The 20425-nt window shown below is 43.3% G+C and overlaps 1 protein-coding gene across 3 annotated transcripts in view; it reads right to left on the bottom strand.

Moving 5' to 3' along the window:
- Window positions 1-1967: 1967 nt before the first annotated feature.
- Window positions 1968-20425, bottom strand: part of LOC309383482 (excitatory amino acid transporter 1-like) — a 34919-nt gene continuing 16461 nt past the window's right edge. For all 3 annotated transcript variants that reach the window (XM_081936091.1, XM_081936092.1, XM_081936093.1), the window contains 8 exons: window positions 17226-17363; window positions 14924-15128; window positions 14259-14301; window positions 13505-13902; window positions 10573-10806; window positions 8332-8526; window positions 7070-7204; window positions 1968-5167 (listed from right to left, as the gene is read on the bottom strand). In XM_081936091.1, the coding sequence (XP_081792217.1) occupies window positions 4969-5167; window positions 7070-7204; window positions 8332-8526; window positions 10573-10806; window positions 13505-13902; window positions 14259-14301; window positions 14924-15128; window positions 17226-17363 (1547 nt within the window). In that variant the 3' untranslated portion in view covers window positions 1968-4968. The remainder of the gene's footprint in view (window positions 5168-7069; window positions 7205-8331; window positions 8527-10572; window positions 10807-13504; window positions 13903-14258; window positions 14302-14923; window positions 15129-17225; window positions 17364-20425) is intronic.

The raw sequence follows: 20425 nt of genomic DNA, 5'->3' as shown, positions 1-20425 counted from the left end.
CAGAATGTAAATTATTCCGAGTAAAGCCGCCTTTTGCATTTGCCGATTCTAGGCAATGATAAGATTTCTGATTTGGGTATGTAGTTTACTGAAAAGGACTATGGATGACATTGTTGCAGAAAATGACAGGACTTAGACATCTCGGAATCAAGAAGTTTATTAGCAGCCAGGTTCAGAAAAACTAGCCAAAGGTTAGCATGCAACTTCTGAACAACCCTTCTCATCGAAGCACACATTCTTATATGTTCTCAAAAGCAGCGCAACACGGAAACACTTAACCCATTTCTTATTTTAATTCACATTTTATCCTGCTTTAACATGATAGTGTTCCAATATCTCAGGGGCTGCCACAAAGAAGAGGGGGTCAAGCTATTCTATAAAGCACCTGAAGGCAGAACAAGATGCAGTTGGGTGGAAACTAATCAAGGAGAGAAGCAACCTAGAACTAAGGAAACATTTCCTCACAGAACAATTAATCAGTGGAAAACAACTTGCTTCCAGAAGTTGTGAATGCTCCAACACTGAAAGTTTTAAAGATGTTGGATAGCCCTTTGTCTGAAGTGGTGTAGGGTTTCCTGCCTAAGCAGGGGGTTGGACTAGAAGACCTCCAAGGTCCCTTCCAACTCTTGTTATTCTGTATTCTGATTTTTCTTCCTTTCTCAGATGTTAAAGGTAGTTGATTTTTGGGGAAAAGAAGGGCATCTATAATTATTTGACAGTTGTCTCACCCAATGTCCCAGCTAGGGGGTAGTTGAATTTGGCAGATCTAGAAAACTCAGTAGGGTTGAATAATAGCAGTTTGATGGGACCAGTGGGCATTCCAGGCTATCAGCTAGAATGGGGGAAAAACTATCTTGATTATAGTGGAAAACCATTTCCACATTTCCATTTTTTTATCAGGAGTTGAGTTTAATTGGAAGGTGACAAGTTTTGATTTTTGTGTCTACTCCAAGCAAACAAAAAGCAAAAGCAGAGGAAACACAGATCATTTTGTCAGGAAAGGACAAACATACAGGCAAAAAGACTAGTAAGAAAATAGCAAACTTCCATGCTCCAAGGGTATTCATAGGCGTGAGGGGAAAAGATAAGGGTTATCAGACATCCATCCAACTTGGGGTGAAGGAAAGGAACTGATTCAGAATGGACTTGAAGACCATTTTTTACCAATTAATCACCAATTAATTGTTCAGCTTCCGCCACTGGTGGTGGTTAGCACTCTTGGTTCCTTATAAAGAACTCTGCTTTGGGGTGTTGTAGCTGCCACTAGGGACGTGGTTGCTCAATGGCTAAGACGCTGAGCTTGTCAATCAGAAAGGTTGGCAGTTCGGCGGTTCGAATCCCTAGCACCGTGTAACGGAGTGAGCCCCTGTTACTTGTCCCAGCATCTGCCAACCTAGCAGTTCGAAAGCATGTAAAAAATGCAAGTAGAAACAAAGGAAAAATAGGGAAGGTAACAGTGTTTCATGCGCCTTCGGTGTTTACTCATGCCGGCCACATGACCATAGAGACGTCGTCGGACAGCGCTGGCTCTTTGACTTTGAAACAGATGAGCACCGCCCCCTAGAGCCTGAAACGGCTAGCACACATGTATGGGGGAACTTTTACCTTTACCTGCCACTACTCTGCTAAAGGATAGCAATCATGAACTACAACTACAATCTTGTTTTGCTGTAATTTATCTTATGAGTGATGAACAATTGCCTCTACTTGCTTTTAACAGCTGGATCAACAGGTTATAAGAGGGAGCACATTAATACTATAACATTCATCGTGCCCAGTCCCAGAACTGGAATGCTATCATCTTATCAATAAGCCTGGGAGCCATTGTGCCAAAGCATCATGTGGTCAATTTGGATTTTGCCTTAAAGCCTGGGAGCTAACTAAATGTGATCTAGCCCTCACCATGAATAAGCAAACAATTGCTCGGGTTACTGCCCCATCTGTACCAAAAGACCACAAAGCACCTCCTAAATGATATATTTTTATTTATTTCATTTAAAACATTTATTATATAGCTGCCCTTCTTCAAAACCGACTCTGGGCAGCTCCCAAAGTGTTTAAAAAGCATATCAAATCCATATTAAAACTATAAAACTACACACATCGAAACATTAAAAACAAAAATTCTAATCTTCTATTGTGCGGTTTTTTAATCTGATCCCAGCATTTGAGGTGTGTGTGGGGGGGGGGGGGAACCAGGTCTTTAAAGCTTTACAGAAGTTTAAGAAGATAGAAGCCTTGACAAATGTCAAGGGACAGAGTATTCCATAGGGCAGAGGCTGCCATGGAAGAGGCATGCTTTGTAGCTCCCATCAGATAGCAAGATTTGGGGGAAGGGACTGGGAGTGTCCTCATCCATACAAGAATCACAGTACACATTTTGCTCTTTCCTAACAATGACTGTTTCCTAGGACAAAGGTTTAAAATTCACAATCCAACAGCTGCATATTGTTTTCCAAGTCATCCTGCAGTCCACCATACTTGATAAGTATAGCATGGATGGAGGTACAGGCTGGTCATGAGAAGCATTCCAGAGAGCCATCCTGGCAACTCGACTCAAAATAAATCTCCTAGCAAGAGTTATTTATTTGGCTTCCTTTCAGCATCATGTGCCAAATAGCACTATTCTGGAGAAATCCCCTCCCACTCTTGTGTTTCGTGGCAGTGATTCTAAAGCCCTAGGCCACCTGCAAGACGTGGCCAGACATGATGGGATGGGAGATTCGGGTAGAAGCTGTCTAGGAGAGGGAAGAAAAGCAAGTGGAGGAGATGGGTCTGGCTACCGCACTTCAAAGGCAAGGACTGGGCAACAATTAAGCATGCAACAAGCAAACCTCTAGGAGAGGGAAAGAATTTCATTGTCATGCAATGAAAAAAGGGAAGTAACCAGGAAGAGTAAAGGAAAGCTCTAGCAAAAAAAGAAAGAAAAGAGAATAGATCTATTTATAGAAGAGGGATAGAATCAAGTTCACCAAAATGTTAATATAGAGGGATAGCATCAACATCGCGTGAAGTGTTAATACCACTTTATAATACCTTGGTAAGGTCATACCTGGAATACTGCATTTAGTTTTGGTCGCCACGATGTAGAAAAGATGTGGAGACTCTAGAAAGAGTGCAGAGAAGAGCAACGAAGATGATTAGGGGACTGGAGACTAAAACATATGAAGAACGGTTGCAGGAACTGGGTATGTCTACTTTAATGAAAAGAAGGACTAGGGCAGACATGATAGCAGTCTTCCAATATCTCAGGGGTTGCCACAAAGAAGAGGGAGTCAAACTATTCTCCAAGGCACCTGAGGATGGAACAAGAAGCAATGGGTGGAAACTAATCAAGGAGAGAAGCAACTTAGAACTGAGGAGAAATTTCCTGACAGTTAGAAAAATTAACCAGTGGAACAGCTTGCTTCCAGAAGTTGTGAATGCCCCAACACTGGAAGTCTTTAAGAAGATGCTGGATAGCCATTTGTCTGAAACGGTATAGGGTTTCCTGTCTAGGCAGGGGGTTGGACTAGAAGACCTCCAGGTTCCTTCCAACTCTATTGTTGTATTCTATTCTAAAAGAGAACTCGAAGAGTGTTGGATTTGATCTTAAAAGACATTTCCTATCAACGCCCGTAATAAACACAAATACTTTTCTTCTGATTAATAAAACATTTTCCCAGCTAAGTTGCCAAAGTAAAATTGCTGTTTCTTAGCTCTGCTTTGCAGATACCTGTTTGTAGTACATTGAATATTGATGGTTGTGATACATTCCACAATCTTTTTTCACACATTAAGATATTTTTGAATCCATCTATGAAAAGGCAGGAGCGTAGTGGGTTCTGGAGTGTGTACTGGTCCTTATGCCGTACTGGAAGTCCTGAGGTTTGCATAAGAGGCAACAGGACCTTATCTTCAGTGGCTTTCAAAGGATATGAGACAACTGGGAGAGCAGAGATCTATCAAAAGCCATGAGTCACAATTCAAGGCTATGTGCCCTGATGCTATGAGCACTACAGAAGAGAGGCTCCCCTTCTTAATTGTGTCTGAAAATAGTTACCAATGTATTTTAAAAAAAACAAGAAGATACTGAGCCATATGCATCTTGGGTTGATAAACAAAGCTACTGTGTTCTGAACAATTAACCAATAAGGAGACAAAAGCAAATAAGCATTGACATGATACTATAGTTCAAGCAGTCCTCATTTAGTGACCACAATTGGGATTGGCAACTCAGTTGTTAAACAAACGGGTTGCTAAGTGAAACCGCAACTGTACCTATGACCATTACTTCAGTTTTCCTTTGTGCTTACAATCTTTACTTCACCTTTACAAAGGTAAAGGACCCCTACAAAGGTCATAAATGTGAGGACTGGTCACAAAGTTAGTTTTCCATCACCACTGTAACTACAAAGAGTCGCTAAGCAGTGACTACATGTAACGTTCAATTGTCATAAAGCAGCAACAAGTTGCACATATCACTTTTTTCTAAAACACAGGCTGTACATAATTCTCCACTTTAATGATCCTCATAAATAAACATTTTCCATACCAATATAGCATCATATGTATATATATATATATTATTTGGCCGCATTTTTTTCAAGTGCTAAAAAAATAATAATTCAAAAACGAGCACAATCGGTAAAATTGTAGTACAAGATTTAAATTAGTTGGTCTTTATGGCACAGCACAAGATGTTCAAAGTTTATCTTCTTGGCAAGGAAATGTGGAGTTGACTGTGGTGCAGGATACCACCAGCTGTGGTTGAGAGGCGGGACAGGCGAGGTCGAACTCTTATTGTCAAATCGCGATCACCGTTCTAGAAAAAACATTCCTTTTTTTCTGGTGACAGGGAACGGGGGGGGGGGGGAAACGAAGTTGCTGAGAGTTTGTGGGAGGACTGTGGCTGGCTCTTGCTTCTCTAGCGCTTCACAGTTGTGACATTTTACAGATCCTATCCCGACAACCCTCCACTCCTCCGAGTCACATTGGTGTCTCACTGTTGAGGTGCTTGTGGGTGTCGTTCTCTTGGTATATTAGATGGTACGGTTTTTCATTCTCTTCAAGGACTGAGTTGCTGAGCTCGGCATCCTGCATCTCCAGCTCATGGCGGGACAGATGCTCTACAACCCCAGCACCCAGTGAATCCCCCAGCACATTGATGGTGGTTCTGAGACGGTCCCTGAAAGCAGAAGGAGAAGGAACTGTCAAGTCAAACATTGCTTGGCAGAGGACTGCAGCTTTCAATGTTAACAGAAGCAGGGAGAAAAGAAAAAGCTATTTGCAATTAGCGAAGAAACTATACCAGAAGGGGGTGTGGTTCAGATGGTTGATGCCTGAAGGTATGCTAATATTCTGGGAGGACACAAGAGTTAGAATTAATACACCCATAGAGGCGCAGGCCTTTATGGAAAAAAATAAAGCACTCCTAGAAAAACCAGATGATCCCACAACAGACATACAGGACACGGGAGGGGCCGGAGCTCTGCTGGCGGGGGGAGATGGGGCAATACCGAGAAAACTCAGATCACAAAAATGAATAAGAAAATCTGCTTGACATAAATTGATCGAAATTATTAATTGAACTCATATGCTGACTATATATTACTATTTAGTAATGAATTTTGTGTAAATGTATATTATGAGTATGGAGGGAGGGGGCACCTACCGCACATCGCAACTGCCAAAATTTGTAACCTTTCCACTACCTTTTTCCTTGTTATTTTTCAAAAAACCCAATAAAACTTTGTTTAAAAAAAAATGTCAACAGAAGTGTACCTTCAGTCTCACGTGGATATTGCTGGATTATTATTATTATTATTATTATTATTATTATTATTATTATTATTATTATTATTATTATTATTATTATTATTATTATTATTATTATTATTATTTCATTTATAAATTTTATATTGCCATCTACTCGCACAGGGTTGCTTACAAGGATATAAAAACAGCATATAAAAAGAAGAAAAAGAAAAATAATAAAATAATAACCCCCCATCCCATACAACACACATTCATACTAGCCACTGAATGGCCTCCATCCCTCTCTGGGTGATGGGCCCCCAGGCACACTGACATAACCATGTTTTTAGGACCTTCCGAAAGAGTATTAGAGTGGGGGCCAGTCTAATCTCTGGGGGTGGGGGTGGGGATGATGTTCCAGACAGAGGGAGCCACCACGGAGAAGGCCCTTCCGAGTCCCACCAGATGTATCTTTTTAGGGACGGGACCAGAGGTGGACTGCTGCCGGTTCGGGCAAACTGGTAGTTCCAACCACTGGCTGGGCCTGCCCACTCGCCCTGGTGCATTTACATTTACAGCAAACCGTTTGTTAATGTATGTTCAGCCCACCTCTGGACGGGACCCACAACATTCCTTGTCTCCCTCTTCTAGTGGGTCAGGTAGATGCAATCAGAAGAGTTCTGCTAACGTTAGAGCAGGAGACGGAACTAAATCAGCCCTCCTGTTTCCTACAATGGACCTCTGTTTAAGGTTTCCAAAAGACCCGATCTTCCAACTACCATGCTTAATGTAAAACTGTGACTCCATCTTTACTTTCTAGGTACTTGGTTGCCCTCTAAATTAACAGCCGTCCCCATCTTCTTTAAATCTGTCTTCGTTTTTTTTTTACCACAAGCACCCAAAATGCTACAGGGAGTTCTCTTTCAGCGACTGTCTAAAGACGGCTGAAGTCATACTGTAAGCAGAGTTGCAGTTTCCCTTACTGACTGCTTGGCTTAACAACCAAGGTGCCGGTCTCAACTGCAGTTGCTGAACGGGGACTACTTGTACTCAATGTCATCAATGCAAAAGGACACCAGATCCCCAGGGTTTCTCATTGCCCGATCTAATGATGCTGGAGAGTAGATACAGTTCTTTCTACAGGCAGAGCAGGTGTTCCATCACTGAATGTGGGTATTCTCATTTTTCAATGATAGTTGGGCAGGAGAAATTCTGCTCATCTCCATTACAATGATATGGAGATGGGGAGGCAGAAAAGAGGTCTATTTTTCGGCTATATCTATTTAAAGTGGACTTAAAACACAAGCATAAGACTTAGCCCCAACCAACTTACAGGAACCAGTCCACAGTCATAAGCAAAGTGATATCCTCCGTTGGCAATCCGACAGACGTCAACACGATTACCATGGTCACTAGGCCCGCCTGCGGAATACCAGCAGCTCCGATACTGGCTGCCGTGGCAGTAATGCTGTGGTGAAGAGGGCATTGGTTAGATTGGAGAAACGTTAATAAGATAGTGCCTCGCTATAGGACTCCTCAAAATCTGGCCTCGCAGATTTTGTTCATCCTCTTCTCCAAATTGGTGTTCTGCAGGTAGTTCTGGATTATGAATCTTATAGGCCAAAGGACTGTGGAAATTATAATCTAGAAGACCACCGATAGGGCATCAGTTTGGAGAAGGCTGCATTAAAATCTGCAGTTTGCCAGCTGGGAAATAATTCTGCAGAATTATTTAGCTTGGCCTTGTTGGTCTAACTCAAGGATGAGGCAACAAATCAAGTTCTTTGACTGCTGATGTCAAATGCAGCAAGCTTTAAAAATTGAATTTTAAGATAAGACGACGTAAGGAAGTAAAACAAATGCAGACGGACACTATCCATATATCCAAAATCTCATAAGGCAAATATGTACTAAACCAAGGGTCCCCAATCCCCGGCTGCGGCCCCGTGAGAACCAGGCTGCGCAAGTGTCAGGCAAGCACACAAAGCTGCATTTGTGGCATTAGGTTGTGCCCTTGTGAAACCATCCCCTCTGCCCACCGCCACCGCTGCCAGTCCATGGAGCTGGAGAAGTTGGGGACCTCTGTGCTAAGCAGCAGAACACACCTGGCAAAGCAAACCAGCAGAGGTGTCAGGTCCCCATAGATCCCTATCGGGACGCTGCCAGCTGCCATTCTTGCGGGGAGGGCCTGGATGCCAGTTTACAACTTTTCCTTGTCTCTGGTCTTTACTTTGATGTACCATCCTGGGAAGGGGAGGGGGGAGGGATTGGCCTGGGGTCATCTATTTTGTATCAGCTTGGAGGGAAGGAGCTGAGAATAGATTCTTATCACCTTCTGAGCTCCAGGTTCCCATAACAACTTCGCACCTGTGGATTGGCTCATTTTCAGACTGGACAAAGGGGAAGGGTTTCTGCAACTTTTAACCTAACTGTTTTGAGTGGGAACTTCAGATCCTGCCTTGCTCTCCTTGCTATCACTATCTCCCAATAAAAGTTCATTTTGAAATGATGCTAGTTTTAAGAGTTCTGCTTTCTTGAGGATAGGAGAGGCAAGTCCTTACAGGTAGTTTATCACCTATGTGCGCCAGTACCCACCTAATAGTAATGATCTGACCGAAGTCAAGATGGTAGTTGTTGACCTGTGCAATGAAGATGGCTGCCAGAGCTTCATAAAGTGCAGTGCCATCCATGTTGATAGTTGCTCCCACCGGCAGAACAAACCTGGTAACTCGTTTATCCACCCTGTTGTTTTCCTCCAGGCAACGGAATGTGACAGGGAGTGTGGCTGAGCTGGAAGCAAAACATCTCATAACTTGCGAACAAGGCCAAAAGGTACCTAAGATGGCTCCTCTCAGCCTAATTCAAACACAAAGCTTAAAACCGACGCAAAGCCTTCGGTTTGGTAGCTGAATATCTGCTCCAACATTGGATTTGCCTGCTTTTTGTGATCTCTCTAAGAGACTCTGCTCAAATCAGTGCAAACTGGGCCTGATACAAGAGAACATTTGTTGCTCAGAGTTGAAGTGTGTGGCCCTTGGTGCTTTCTGAGCTTGGCTGTTTTCTTGCAAACTCCGTTCCCTGCTAGCTACTGATGATGTTACCTAGTTGGGTAATGAAATGTCTGCAAGAAAACCACCAAACTCAAAGAATACCAAGGACCCCCACAATCTGGCTTTTTTGATGTTGGCACCTTACACTCACCTGATGCTCACTAGGGCCTCCCTCCCTCCCCCGGCCCTCACAGCTAACTATGACACATTGTGGCAGCCTCTTTTTTCAGCCCCATCCCTATGAATGAATTCAAATTTATTCCTAGCCCATGAGTGAAACGGGCATGAACCGAACTGGATGTCAATTAGTTTTTCCTCCTTCCAGCATTGTCCAATAATGGCGTTAAGATATTTAAAATGTTTTACATGGTCATCCATTTCCTTGGAAGAACTTCAGAAAACTGTCAATGATTGCAAGGAGAGGAAAGATGAGCAAGAAAATTTCACATCCATATGTCTATCTTTGCCGATTCATAGAAGAATGGATAATACTACACTTTTGCAACAAAGAAAGGTCCCTACACCAGTTTTTCTCAATCCTGACAACTTTAAGCTGTGTGGACTTCTTGCTGGCTGAGGAATTCTGGGAATTGAAGTCCACACAGCCTAAAGTTGCCAAATTTGAGAAACACTGCCCTAGACTGACCATTTTAGCCCAGATCAGAAACATGTAAACCTCCAAATGTTTTTGATGGATGGTAGATTTTAACCTTGCTATTTTTTCTACTTCTAATGCCATGTTCTGCTATTTTATGTTACATTTTTCATTTGTCCGTATTTATGACTGAATGTTAATTACCAGATTTTGCTAGTGTGCCTGTGGCTGTTTTAATCCATGACACCGCCCCGAGTCCCTTTTTGGGAGAGGGGGCGGTCTAGAAATCCAAGAAATAAATAGCAAGTATGGAAAATTTTCTTAGAAGATTTCTTAGACGATGGCATAAGCCATTTTAAAATTAACAGGGGGAAAAAAATCAGAAAAGTTCTTAACCTGAATGAAGAATCTTTCATGGCCTTTTAGGAGGCATTTTATGTCACAACCGTATATTCTCTCATACAAGCAGGAATGCAATTTGCCTGGGATGAAATTTGAGTAGAGTGGCTAAACAGTTTCAAGAATATTATATTCATTTATTCATTACTCCCATTTATATGGCTGTCTGTCCCTCAAATGACTCTATGGAGCAAACAAGATTCAAAACAATTTAACAAAACAACAGTAACTTTGAATTGTGTGTGGGTCTTTATTTTATTCCTGATTTTTGTCATTCTTTTAATGTTTTTTTTTCCAGGTTTAAATGTTTTTACTTGTAAATTGCTCAGAGTCATTGGAGATTGGGCAGCATACAAACTGAAATAACAGCAACAAGGTTACAGACATAAACCCAATTGATAATAAAAAAACCAACATTAACAATTAATTCCTTTAATTAATTGTGATTGCTGGAGCAAATTAAGGCTTACCAGTGGCTTCCAAAGGAAAGAAAAGCTTTTTTCTCTCTCTATACTTCCAAGCCAATATCCTTAACTCCTGCTTCTCCCCATCTTGTTAAGAGCTGCTTCTTCCAACTGTGAACAACAAAAGGGCCTGGCAACTAATCCGACACACAACACACATACGCTACTTGTGACTTAAGATCCCCAATCTGTTGGCTTGGCTGGGAGTTACATTTTCCAACAGCGAGTTCCAAAAAGGCTTGGAAACAACACACACACACACAGTCTCCTGGGAGCGGTCCCCAGATGGCTTGCCTGCCTGTCCCATTCCTTTGCGAGAGACCATCACCTGGAAGACGTTCCCAAGGCCGTAACGAGGGCTTGTAGGAGGCCAGCCATGAAGATCCAGGGGTTTTTGCGCGTGACAATGAAGTAGATGAGTGGGAGGACACAGAGGCCATGGATCAGGAGCCCCAGAATCACTGTGAGTGTATACAGGCCTAATTGGCCTCCCATCACTGCCAGGTCCTCCATCTCCAAAATCTTACCAGCGATCAGAAAAAGGATCCCAATAGGGGCGTACCTGTTATGAAACATGTCAGAATAGTGCTCAACTCCCAAACTCAGCTCTGAGCCAACATGGAAAACAGACAATGTTTTATGCTTTCAGGAAAGACAGTTGACAAGTTACTAATTTTTTGTGCTGAAAGATCTCAAAGTTCTCCCAAAGACAATTTTTCCAAAAGTTAACTGGACTTTGGTTGTTTTTTGTTTTCCTTTGAAAACATTTGCGGACAAACCTAAATCAAGCTTCTAAGGATCGCTACCAGTCAGAACTCATTGTAATTGCCTGGGTGATCAGCAAATGCTGATTTAGTTAAGGCAATTTAAATGCTGAAATTTAAAATTCCTGCTAGTTAAAAAGTTTCAGATTTGCTGAATTCCAAAATTGTCAAGCAACCTTATTGGTCATCAAGCAATTCTGCTAAAACAGATAAATTTACTGTAATTAGCACACTTTAAGAAAGAAAGAAAAGATTAGTCATTATCACCCAGGTTTCCCAATCTGGTGCCTTTCAGATGTATTGATTCTACAATTCCAACGAGGCTTGGTCAACTAAGCTATGAGGTTGAGGGATTCCATCCCAGTGCCACCCATCCTCTTGGCTTTTAGTTCTCATTAATTCGCATTAATTTTAATTGTTTTCATGTTTTTAAAATCATTTTGTAAGCCACCCAGAGTTACTTCAACAGTGAGATGGGCAGCATATAAATTTAATAAATGAAACAAACTAACGGACTAGCCCCGTGATGGCGAACCTATGGCATTCATGCCAGAGGTGGCACGCAGAGCCCTCTTTGCTGGCACGCGTACCTTCACCCCAGGTCAGATCTCCGTGGAGTTTCTTTTGTGAGCTTCTGTTTCCCTGCAAACGACGAAACAAAAGCTCACGAAAGAAAAAGATCTTACTGCTTGTTGCGCTGCCAGTGTTGGGATGCCCTGCCTCCCGCCAGCCAGCTGGTCTTCAGCAGTGGTGAAATTCTCTGAAGTCTGCTACCGGTTCTGTGAGACTGCTACTGAGTGTGTGCATATGCACGCCTTTGGCGCACCCGCGCAACGCTAAAACAGGAACATTTTGAAGTCTGCCAACTCTGCAAAGGTAAGGAGAACAGCGGGGGGGGGGGGGGGGGGGGAATCCACTGTTCTAGATTAGCTAGAAAGCAGAAAAACCAACGAGTGTAGCTACCGTATTTTTCGGAGTATAAGACGCACCTTTTTCCCCTCAAAAAAGAGGCTGAAAATCTGGGTGCGTCTTATACACTGAATACAGCATTTTTGGCCACCAAACCGCCGCCCCCTGGTCACAAAAATGGCCATGCAGAGCCTTTAGGAGGCTTCCAGAGTGCTCCTGGGGGCTGGGGAGGGCAGAAATGAGCAAAAAATGGGCTGTTATAGAGGAGCACTCTATAAGCCTCCTAAAGGCTATCCATGCCCTTTTTTTTGACAAAAAATGGGGCTGTTTTTGCGAAAAACCGGCCATTTTTGGGAGGTCTGCAGAGCGCAAAACCTTTTTTTTTTTTAAATTTGCCTCTTCGAAAACTTGGTGCGTCTCATACGCCGAAAAATACGGTAATATAAATCACGCATCACAGCTGATCGTTGGAAATACCAGTTCGCCTGAACCGGTAGCATTTTTTACTACCGGTTTGGGTGAACCGGTCCGAACCGATAACGTTTCACCCCTGGTCTTTGGGTCTCTGCTGCGCATGCCCGTGCATATGTCAGTGCATGTGCATGTTTGCATGTGCGCGCCCGCACCCCTTTCAGTTTGGGTATACTCACACGCGCAGTTTGGGCACTCGGTGTCTAAAAGGTTCGCCAACACCGGACTAGCCTAACAGCTAAAAATCCTGAGTTGTAATCCCAAGACATGTGGAGGACACCAGGCTGGGGAAGGTCCTTCATTGTTTATGGATAATTCCATTGTTCCTATGCATCAAACTAAGGGTATCAAACAGCCTTTGATACTTTAGGGGGAAGCTCCTAAGCAAGGCATGAAGGCATAAATAGCACTCTTTCATTTGTCCTCCAGCAAATTATGAGAAAATTTATTTGCCAACTGCCAGTTGCTAATCTAAGAAGGTACCTCCTGCATCAATGATTGCATTTATTGCAGTTTTAGAATCTGCCTAGAGAACTCTTGTTAGGCAGGATTAAAACTGCAATAAATACAGGTGGTCCTTGGCTTACCACGGTTTGTTTAGTGACCGTTCGAAGTTCCAACAGCACTGGAAAAAGTGACTTATGAACGTTTTTCAGTTCTGACCATTGCAGCATTCCCATGGTCACGTGATCAAAATTCGGCCACTGGGCAACTGACTCATATTTGTGACGGCTGCAGTGTCATGCAGTCGCCTTTTACGATCGTCTGACAAGCAGAGTCAATGGGGAAGCCCGATTCATTTAACAACCAGGTTGCTAACTTAAGAGCTGCGGTGATTCACGTAACAACCGTGGCAAGAAAGGTCGTCCAATGGGGCAAAGCTCACTTAACAAACGCCTCGTTTTAACAACATAAATTTGTGGGCTCAACCGTGGTCGTAAGTCGAGGAGACCACCTGTACATTACATATAGAATACTTGGGAAATTTTCTGGCCTTAAGCTGATCCTATCCTTGCCTAGGTTTAACCACATCAGCACAGAGTATTCTGGAAAAGCATCTCTTTGCTTATTAAAGATATCACAGCCTGCTGGGCCTAGGAGGGACCCTCTCCTCACCATATGATGACTGCCACCATCCGCAAGATGGCTTCATTGAGGCAGTCAAAAAACTCCCGCAGGGGGTGTCCCTTTTGCTTCATGTTGCCAATCACCAGGCCGAAGCAGATGGAGAAGACAACGAGGCCAAGGGCGTTCACCCCGTTGACAGAACCTGGGCCGGGGATGACCTCCTCAAAGTTCAGCACTTCCGGGAAGCTCCCTAGAGCTTTAGTGACATTATTCCAGACTCCCAAAGCATTTTCAAGTGGCAGGAGAGGCAAACTGGCCATGGTGGCATTGTAGTTGAAACCGCTGCTGTTGGTATCCTGGTTTGGGTGCTGTGGCAACATGGCCGCAGAAGAAGTGTTGCTCACAACCGTTCTGTTGATAACGCGGACACTGTATTGAGTCTTATACTGGAAGGGAAGCAGAAGGAAGGATCAGCTCGGGCTCTTATGAGAGAAACAACATCCAAATGAGCAACTCTCACAAACTCTGCAGACGAGAAAGGTCTCGAGTGGTGAACAGGTCAGTCATCAAATCATCCGAAATGAACAGGGAATGCTTGAGCCACAATTTCCCCACTGACTAACTTACCTGGGAGCTGTAGCATGCACTGTTTATATGAAAAGACAGTTTTGGTCCTATGCTGAAGTGTTGATTATTAACATTGCTGTAGTGTTTGGTTTTAGCTTTAGTTACAAAAGTTGAGGCCTACTCAGAGTTGGTCACAATAAGCAAGTTCCCAATTAGGATCTTCAACTCTTCTTACCTGTCTAAAGCAGGCTTCTACAAGGTTGGGTGGAAACATATTCCTACAAGAGACAAAAGCACAAGGGTATCAATGACCCAGTTTGAAGATTTTTAAGATGCTGGATTGTGGCTTTATCACCGTACAAAGGCCTCTGAACCGAAACTCTCCTGACTGAGTTAGGAATTTCACTAACAGGAATTACAGAGTTCAGTTGGACAAATCTAGCATAAGAAAGCACTGCTCACTTCCTGCTGGAGAACATTAGCTTAGGAAGCACTAGAAAATTACTTCCTGGGTCACCTTGCCACTTCCGTCGCATTGCAACGTTAACAAATGAATGACAGCTTCCCCTTCCAAACATTCCCCTTCCAACCATTCCCCTTATTGGCATAGTGGTTAGAGTGCAGTACTGCAGGCTACGTCTGCTGACTGCCGGCTGCCTGCAATTTGGCAGTTCAAATCCCACCAGGCTCAAGGTTGACTCAGCCTTCCATCCTTCCGAGGTGGGTAAAATGAGGACCCAGATAGTTGGGGACAATAGGCTGACTCTGTGAATCGCTTAGAGAGGTCTGTAAAGCACTGTGAAGCGGTATATAAGTCTAAGTGCCATTGCTATTGCTATTTTATACTTTCCATAACCAGCCCATTATCAGAAGATTCTGCCCTGGCTTAAAATTGCTCACCGGATGAGGTCCATGAAAGCATCAGTTGCATGGACCTGGTCAAACTTGTTCTCCCCTTGGAGACCTTTCTTGCTCCCTTTTCCTGGATGAATGATGAAGACCATAAAGATTCCAATGAAGACGGCGATGATGGTTGTCATCATATAGTAAACGACAGCACGCAACCCCATCTTGCCAGAAGCACTGCTGTCCAAGGATGCCATGCCTGAGAAGGGAGGAAAGGTCATAATTCAGCAATGGAATGTGGTCTACCGAGTGCGTTTCAAGGTTTTGATTATGATCTTTAAAGCGCTCCATGGCACAGGGCCTAGTTATATGCAGGATCGCATCCTGCCTCACACATCCCTACGACCAATTTGCTCACACAGAGAGGGACTTCTCCGGGTGCCGTCCGCCAAACAGTGCCGGGGGGCGACACCCAGGAGCAGAGCCTTCTCTGTGGTGGGCCCAGCCCTGTGGAATGACCTCCCCCGTGACATCAGGATTACTTCCGATCTCCGCTCCTTCCGTGTACAGCTGAAGACCCACCTCTTTCAATTATCTGGCCTGGCTCAATCGTAATTATTCTTATTCCTCCTAACTGGTTTTAAATTGTATTTTAAACGTTAAATTTTAATTCTATATGGGGTTTTTATAATTGGGGTATCTTAATGCGGGTTTTTTAACTGTCTATATGATGTAAATTGTCTACCTCCTCCGAGTTCGAGTCCGTGTTTGTGTATCTGTATGTATGTTCTGTATGTACGCCTATGTGTTTTTATATATTTTCTGTGTTTTATATGCCCCATTGTACGCCGCCCCGAGTCCTACTTGGAAAGGGAGCGGCTAATAAATTCAAACTTATTATTATTATTATTATGGAAGATCACAGGAGACCTTACTCCCAGCCATCTCTAGAATTGCCTTAGAAATTGGATGCTTCATCAGATGGACTTCTTTTTTTTTTTTTTTTTTTTATTAAAAGAGTTTTGTACAAACAAATTTTCCCCCTTTTCACCCCCCCCCCTCCATACAATATAAATCTCATACAAATGCTATACCCCCCCGCAAAAATTCACATTCAAATATTATACCAAACACTTTACCCCCTCCCCACCCCCCATCTTAAAATAGATTACTCATAACTCAGATGGACTTCTTGATCAAACCCAGGGCTGCATTTTTATGTCCTGACTAGAGATAGAAATGCCTGGAAAAACCCTGGAAAAATTGGGAAAAACCCCAGGGTTTTTTCCATTTTTTTCCAAAGCCGTTTGGAAAAAAACAGGAAAAAAACCTGTCTTTTTCCCCAAATTTACTGGGTTTTTTCCAGGCTTTCCCATCTCTAGTAGCCTCCCACCGTCCAGTACGATCCCACAGAGTTGGCCTCGTCAGGGTGCCGTCGGCCAGACAGTGTCGGCTGGTGACCCCCAGGGGGAGAGCCTTCTCTGTGGGGGCGCCTCCCCTCTGGCATGAGCTGCCTCTGGAGCTTTGCATAATCCCTGACCTCCGGTCCTTCCGACGCGCCCTAAAAAGTTGGCTTTTCCAGCAAGCCGGCCTGGCTTGTTAATTTTATCTATTTTTTTTAATGTTATTGTCATATTAATTGGGGTTTGGGTTTTTTGGATATTTATCTAATTTCCTTTTAACTTTTGTGATATGTGTTTTTTAATGTTGTACGCCGCCCCTGAGTCCTTTGGGAGAAGGGCGGCATATAAATCCAATAAAACAAACAAACAAACAAACAAACAAACAAACTAGTCCTGGCATGATCTGTTCAGTAGAAAGATGGAAACTAGAGAAGGTACCTTAGTTAGTCCCAAAGGTGCTTTTTCAAGAGGCAACTGGGCTTTCTGTTTTTTCTTTGAAGACGTTTCGCTTCTCATCCAGGAAGTTTCTTCAGATGCCTCTTGAAAAGCACCTTGGGAACAACCATGATCTGAATGACTGAGATTCTCCGCAGACATGTGCCTTACTGGGTTTGCTCCCTGAACACCCCACCCCACCCCAAAAGAAACAGACAATTGCTAATCCCCAAAATATAAAATTACAACCAAAAAAGAGAGGGCTTATCTAGCTGTCCTTGAAAGAGGTGGATCAGAACAGCAAGTTCAACAGTAAATGGGTCCTGCCCTTCTAGGTGCTCTGGGAACCATTCCTCCTGTGGCTTCTCCCAAAATTAAGCAACTGTACTGAGGTAATGCACCTCTGAAAATGGCAGCTCCTACCCCTGCTGTAGCACCAGATTGCCAGAAGCTGGACAGCACTTTGCTGATCTGACCTGATTTTAAGACAATGATTCTCAGTTAACCTGCTCATTCACCTGTGATAAGGCTAGAGACGATTAGTGGAAGAACCAACATCTGCAGCATTCGCATCAACAGCTCTCCGGGAAAGGAGAAATATTTGATCTGGCGATAGGTCATCCGATACGGCCGCAGGGCGAGGGCCAGAGTAATCCCTGTGAGACACGAGGCCAAGAAGGGGAAATGTTACCATTCCACTCCTGACAAAGAACAGGACTGTTCGGACATCAGTTGTTTCCAGTTTATTTACCTGCCCTGATATCCCACCTTTTCTCCAGGTGTTCAAGTCTGTAGACTCAGTCTGGTCCACCAGACCTAGAGACCCAACATGTGGTGGCCTCATTAGAAGGAGCCTTCCCAAAGCAAGGTGGCTTTCCCGCTGCTATCGTTTGTCTCAGTTTGCATTGACTGACATTCTACATCAGTGTTTCTCAATCTTGGCAACTTGACAGTTGTGTGGACTTCAACTCCCAGAATTCCCCAACCAATCAAATATGCGTATTAACCAAATGGAGAGCAGAACAGAAAATGCTTCTTATCACCCCATCAGTAAATGGAACTGAAGGTGGATATTTCCGGGGTGGGATTCAGCCGGTTCGCACCGGTTTGGGCGAACCGGATATTAATTTTACATCTGGTTCGCTGAACCGGTTGTTGCGAGGACCGGCTGGCCCCGCCCACCCCTCCCCTCCCAGGAGTCTCCACATGGCCCGTTCATCATGCCAGGTAAGTGCAAAGTCTGCGCAAAGCCTCTGGGAGGGCAAAAAACGGGCCTACCGGAAGTTCCGGAAACAAGCCTGTTTCTGGCTTCCAGAGGACCTCCGGAACCTGGGGGAGGCCATTTTTGTCCTCCTGGCGGCTCGAGGAAGCCTCTGTAGCCTGGGGAGGGTGAAAAACGGGCCTACCGGAAGTACCAGAAGTCCAAAAACGGGCCTGTTTCTGACCTTCGGAGCCTGTGGTGCAGGAGGCCGAGTAAGCGACGCCCACCATGGCCATGCCCACCCAGCAGAGAACCAGTTGCTAACATTTTTCAATCCCACCCCTGGATATTTCCCTGTTTAGCACTTTTGGTTGTGGGAATTGGCCTCAACAAGTATCAAATATTACTCAGTCTTATTATGAGTTCTTTTACGGACAAACATCCCCCCCCCCCTGCAATTGTATAGGAAAAGTGTCTCTATTATGAAAATAATAGAGACACCTTCTTAGAAGTTGGGTCAAAGCAGATTAAAACAAGCAGCACACATAGCATGGTCTTGAATTCAGTGACTTGTTTAACCATGAATGCCAAATAAATCAGAGTGGCTCATGCACAGTTTAGTGCACAAGCCAAGCAGACTACTTTAAGATATGGCCCAAGCAGTGTAATTCCAGCAATCTTGTCTGTAAGCAATCCAAAGCATGCCTGTAAATTGGGTTTGCCCACCCCTTTGGGGAAATAACTCTCACTTCCAATTAAAATGGAACTGCACATTCCCAGTGTATCTGGAACGCATGAGATTTGGGATGCCTGAACTACATTCTTGTCCACGCTTCACTATTTCAATTAATTCCACATCCTCTCTGTCTACAACACTACTGTGTACAATGAACTGCATTTAATAAGAGTGAAGAAAGACTATTAAATGTAACACTTTATATCACATATATCAAGGAAGGAAGGAAGGAAGGAAGGAAAGAGAAAGAAAGAAAGAAAGAAAGAAAGAAAGAAAGAAAGAAAGAAAGAAAGAAAGAAAGAAAGAAAGAAAGAGAAAGGAGAAAGATTAATCTGTTCACTTCTAGCTGCTTTTGCTTTTAAGAGGTTTTCTTTTTTTCTTTTAAATTAGAAATCTGAAAGCACAGAATTGTTGGCCTGATTTCAATCAACATTCCAGCCATGTCAAACTGAACTGACGCATGACTATTTAATTTACTTAATCTCCTGGAGTTTTTTTCTTTCTTTTATGTTTTTGGAAAACAAACGGCTTTTCCCCAACTGTGTGCTGTTAATCAACTTCCAAACCTCCGCAGGATTGTGTTAGTACACGTTCGAGCATATCACAGATCTTAATTTGCACAGGGGAAAAAAAGGAAGTTGGGCAGCCTAAGGGTTAATTCCCACTTTTGCTCCTCCTAGTTCCTCAGCTGCAGTACATCTGGCTACAACCCAATGCAAGTTGGAAACAAAGGGAAATTACCAACCAATCTTAGAGCCAGATTCTGTTGTAGGAGATAATCACTTATCTAAACTGTCAGATGCCAGTCCAGCCATCCACCAAGACCACAAGGGAAGGATCTGTCTAGCTATTATGAAAACAGTGACAACAACTCTCATGGAGAGCTTACCTTTTAACGAATTCTCATTAATATCCCAATTACAGGTAACAATCACTCATATAAACTGTCAGAAGCCAATCCAGCAAAGGCAGGCACCAGAGGTTATAAAAATGGTGGAAACGCCTCTAGAGGAGGGCTTATTTTTGAATCAACGTTCATTAACACAACGACCGCACTTTTTCAAGAGCAAGAGTTTGTAGATCTTTTAATTTCAGTTCCCGAACCAGCAAAGCATGGCAAAAATTCAGCCCAAAGCATATCAAATAACAAGAAAAAAATAAAGATGTCCCAGATCATGCTCAAAATATATTTAGCATTGAGGATAACCTACCTCTAGGTCTTAAGGATGTAATGTCACGGGACACTTGGGCCTCCAAGCTATTCTCTATAGACACCATCAGCATCTCAAGGAATATCCCCTATGCTTTGCCGTTATTCACAACAAATTGATTGGCATGTCCCCTTATAAGGAAACCCTGCCCAAAAAGTCCTTTTCAGGTTTCTGTACCACAAGAAACCTTTTCTCTTTTGAAAACGAGCTCTAAAGACTGGTATGGAAAATGACAAGGGGTTTTCTAATGAGGGACTTAATGCCTTCCGATTACCTCCAAATGTTTTGCAACTATCAGAAAAAATAATTAGATCAGGTCTTCTCAATCTTGGCAACTTTAAATTCTGTTGGACTTCCAACTCCCAGAATTCCTCAGCCAGCATGCTGGCTGAAGAATTCTGGGAGATGAAATCCATGCAGCTTAAAGTTACTAGAGAAACACTGAATTAGACTGAGTAGATAAAAGGGACTTTGTGAAGGGACCTGAAAGCAAAACTGAGAGGCAGAAGTAACAAAAGTCAGAAAAAATAGTCTCTCACAGGAGAGGATCCAGCTGGCAATTTTTAAAAA

This window comes from Natrix helvetica (genome assembly GCF_964273705.1).
Source record: "Natrix helvetica genome assembly, chromosome: 1".
NCBI lineage: Eukaryota > Metazoa > Chordata > Lepidosauria > Squamata > Natricidae > Natrix > Natrix helvetica.
This window is presented reverse-complemented; position numbering and strand designations above follow the sequence as displayed.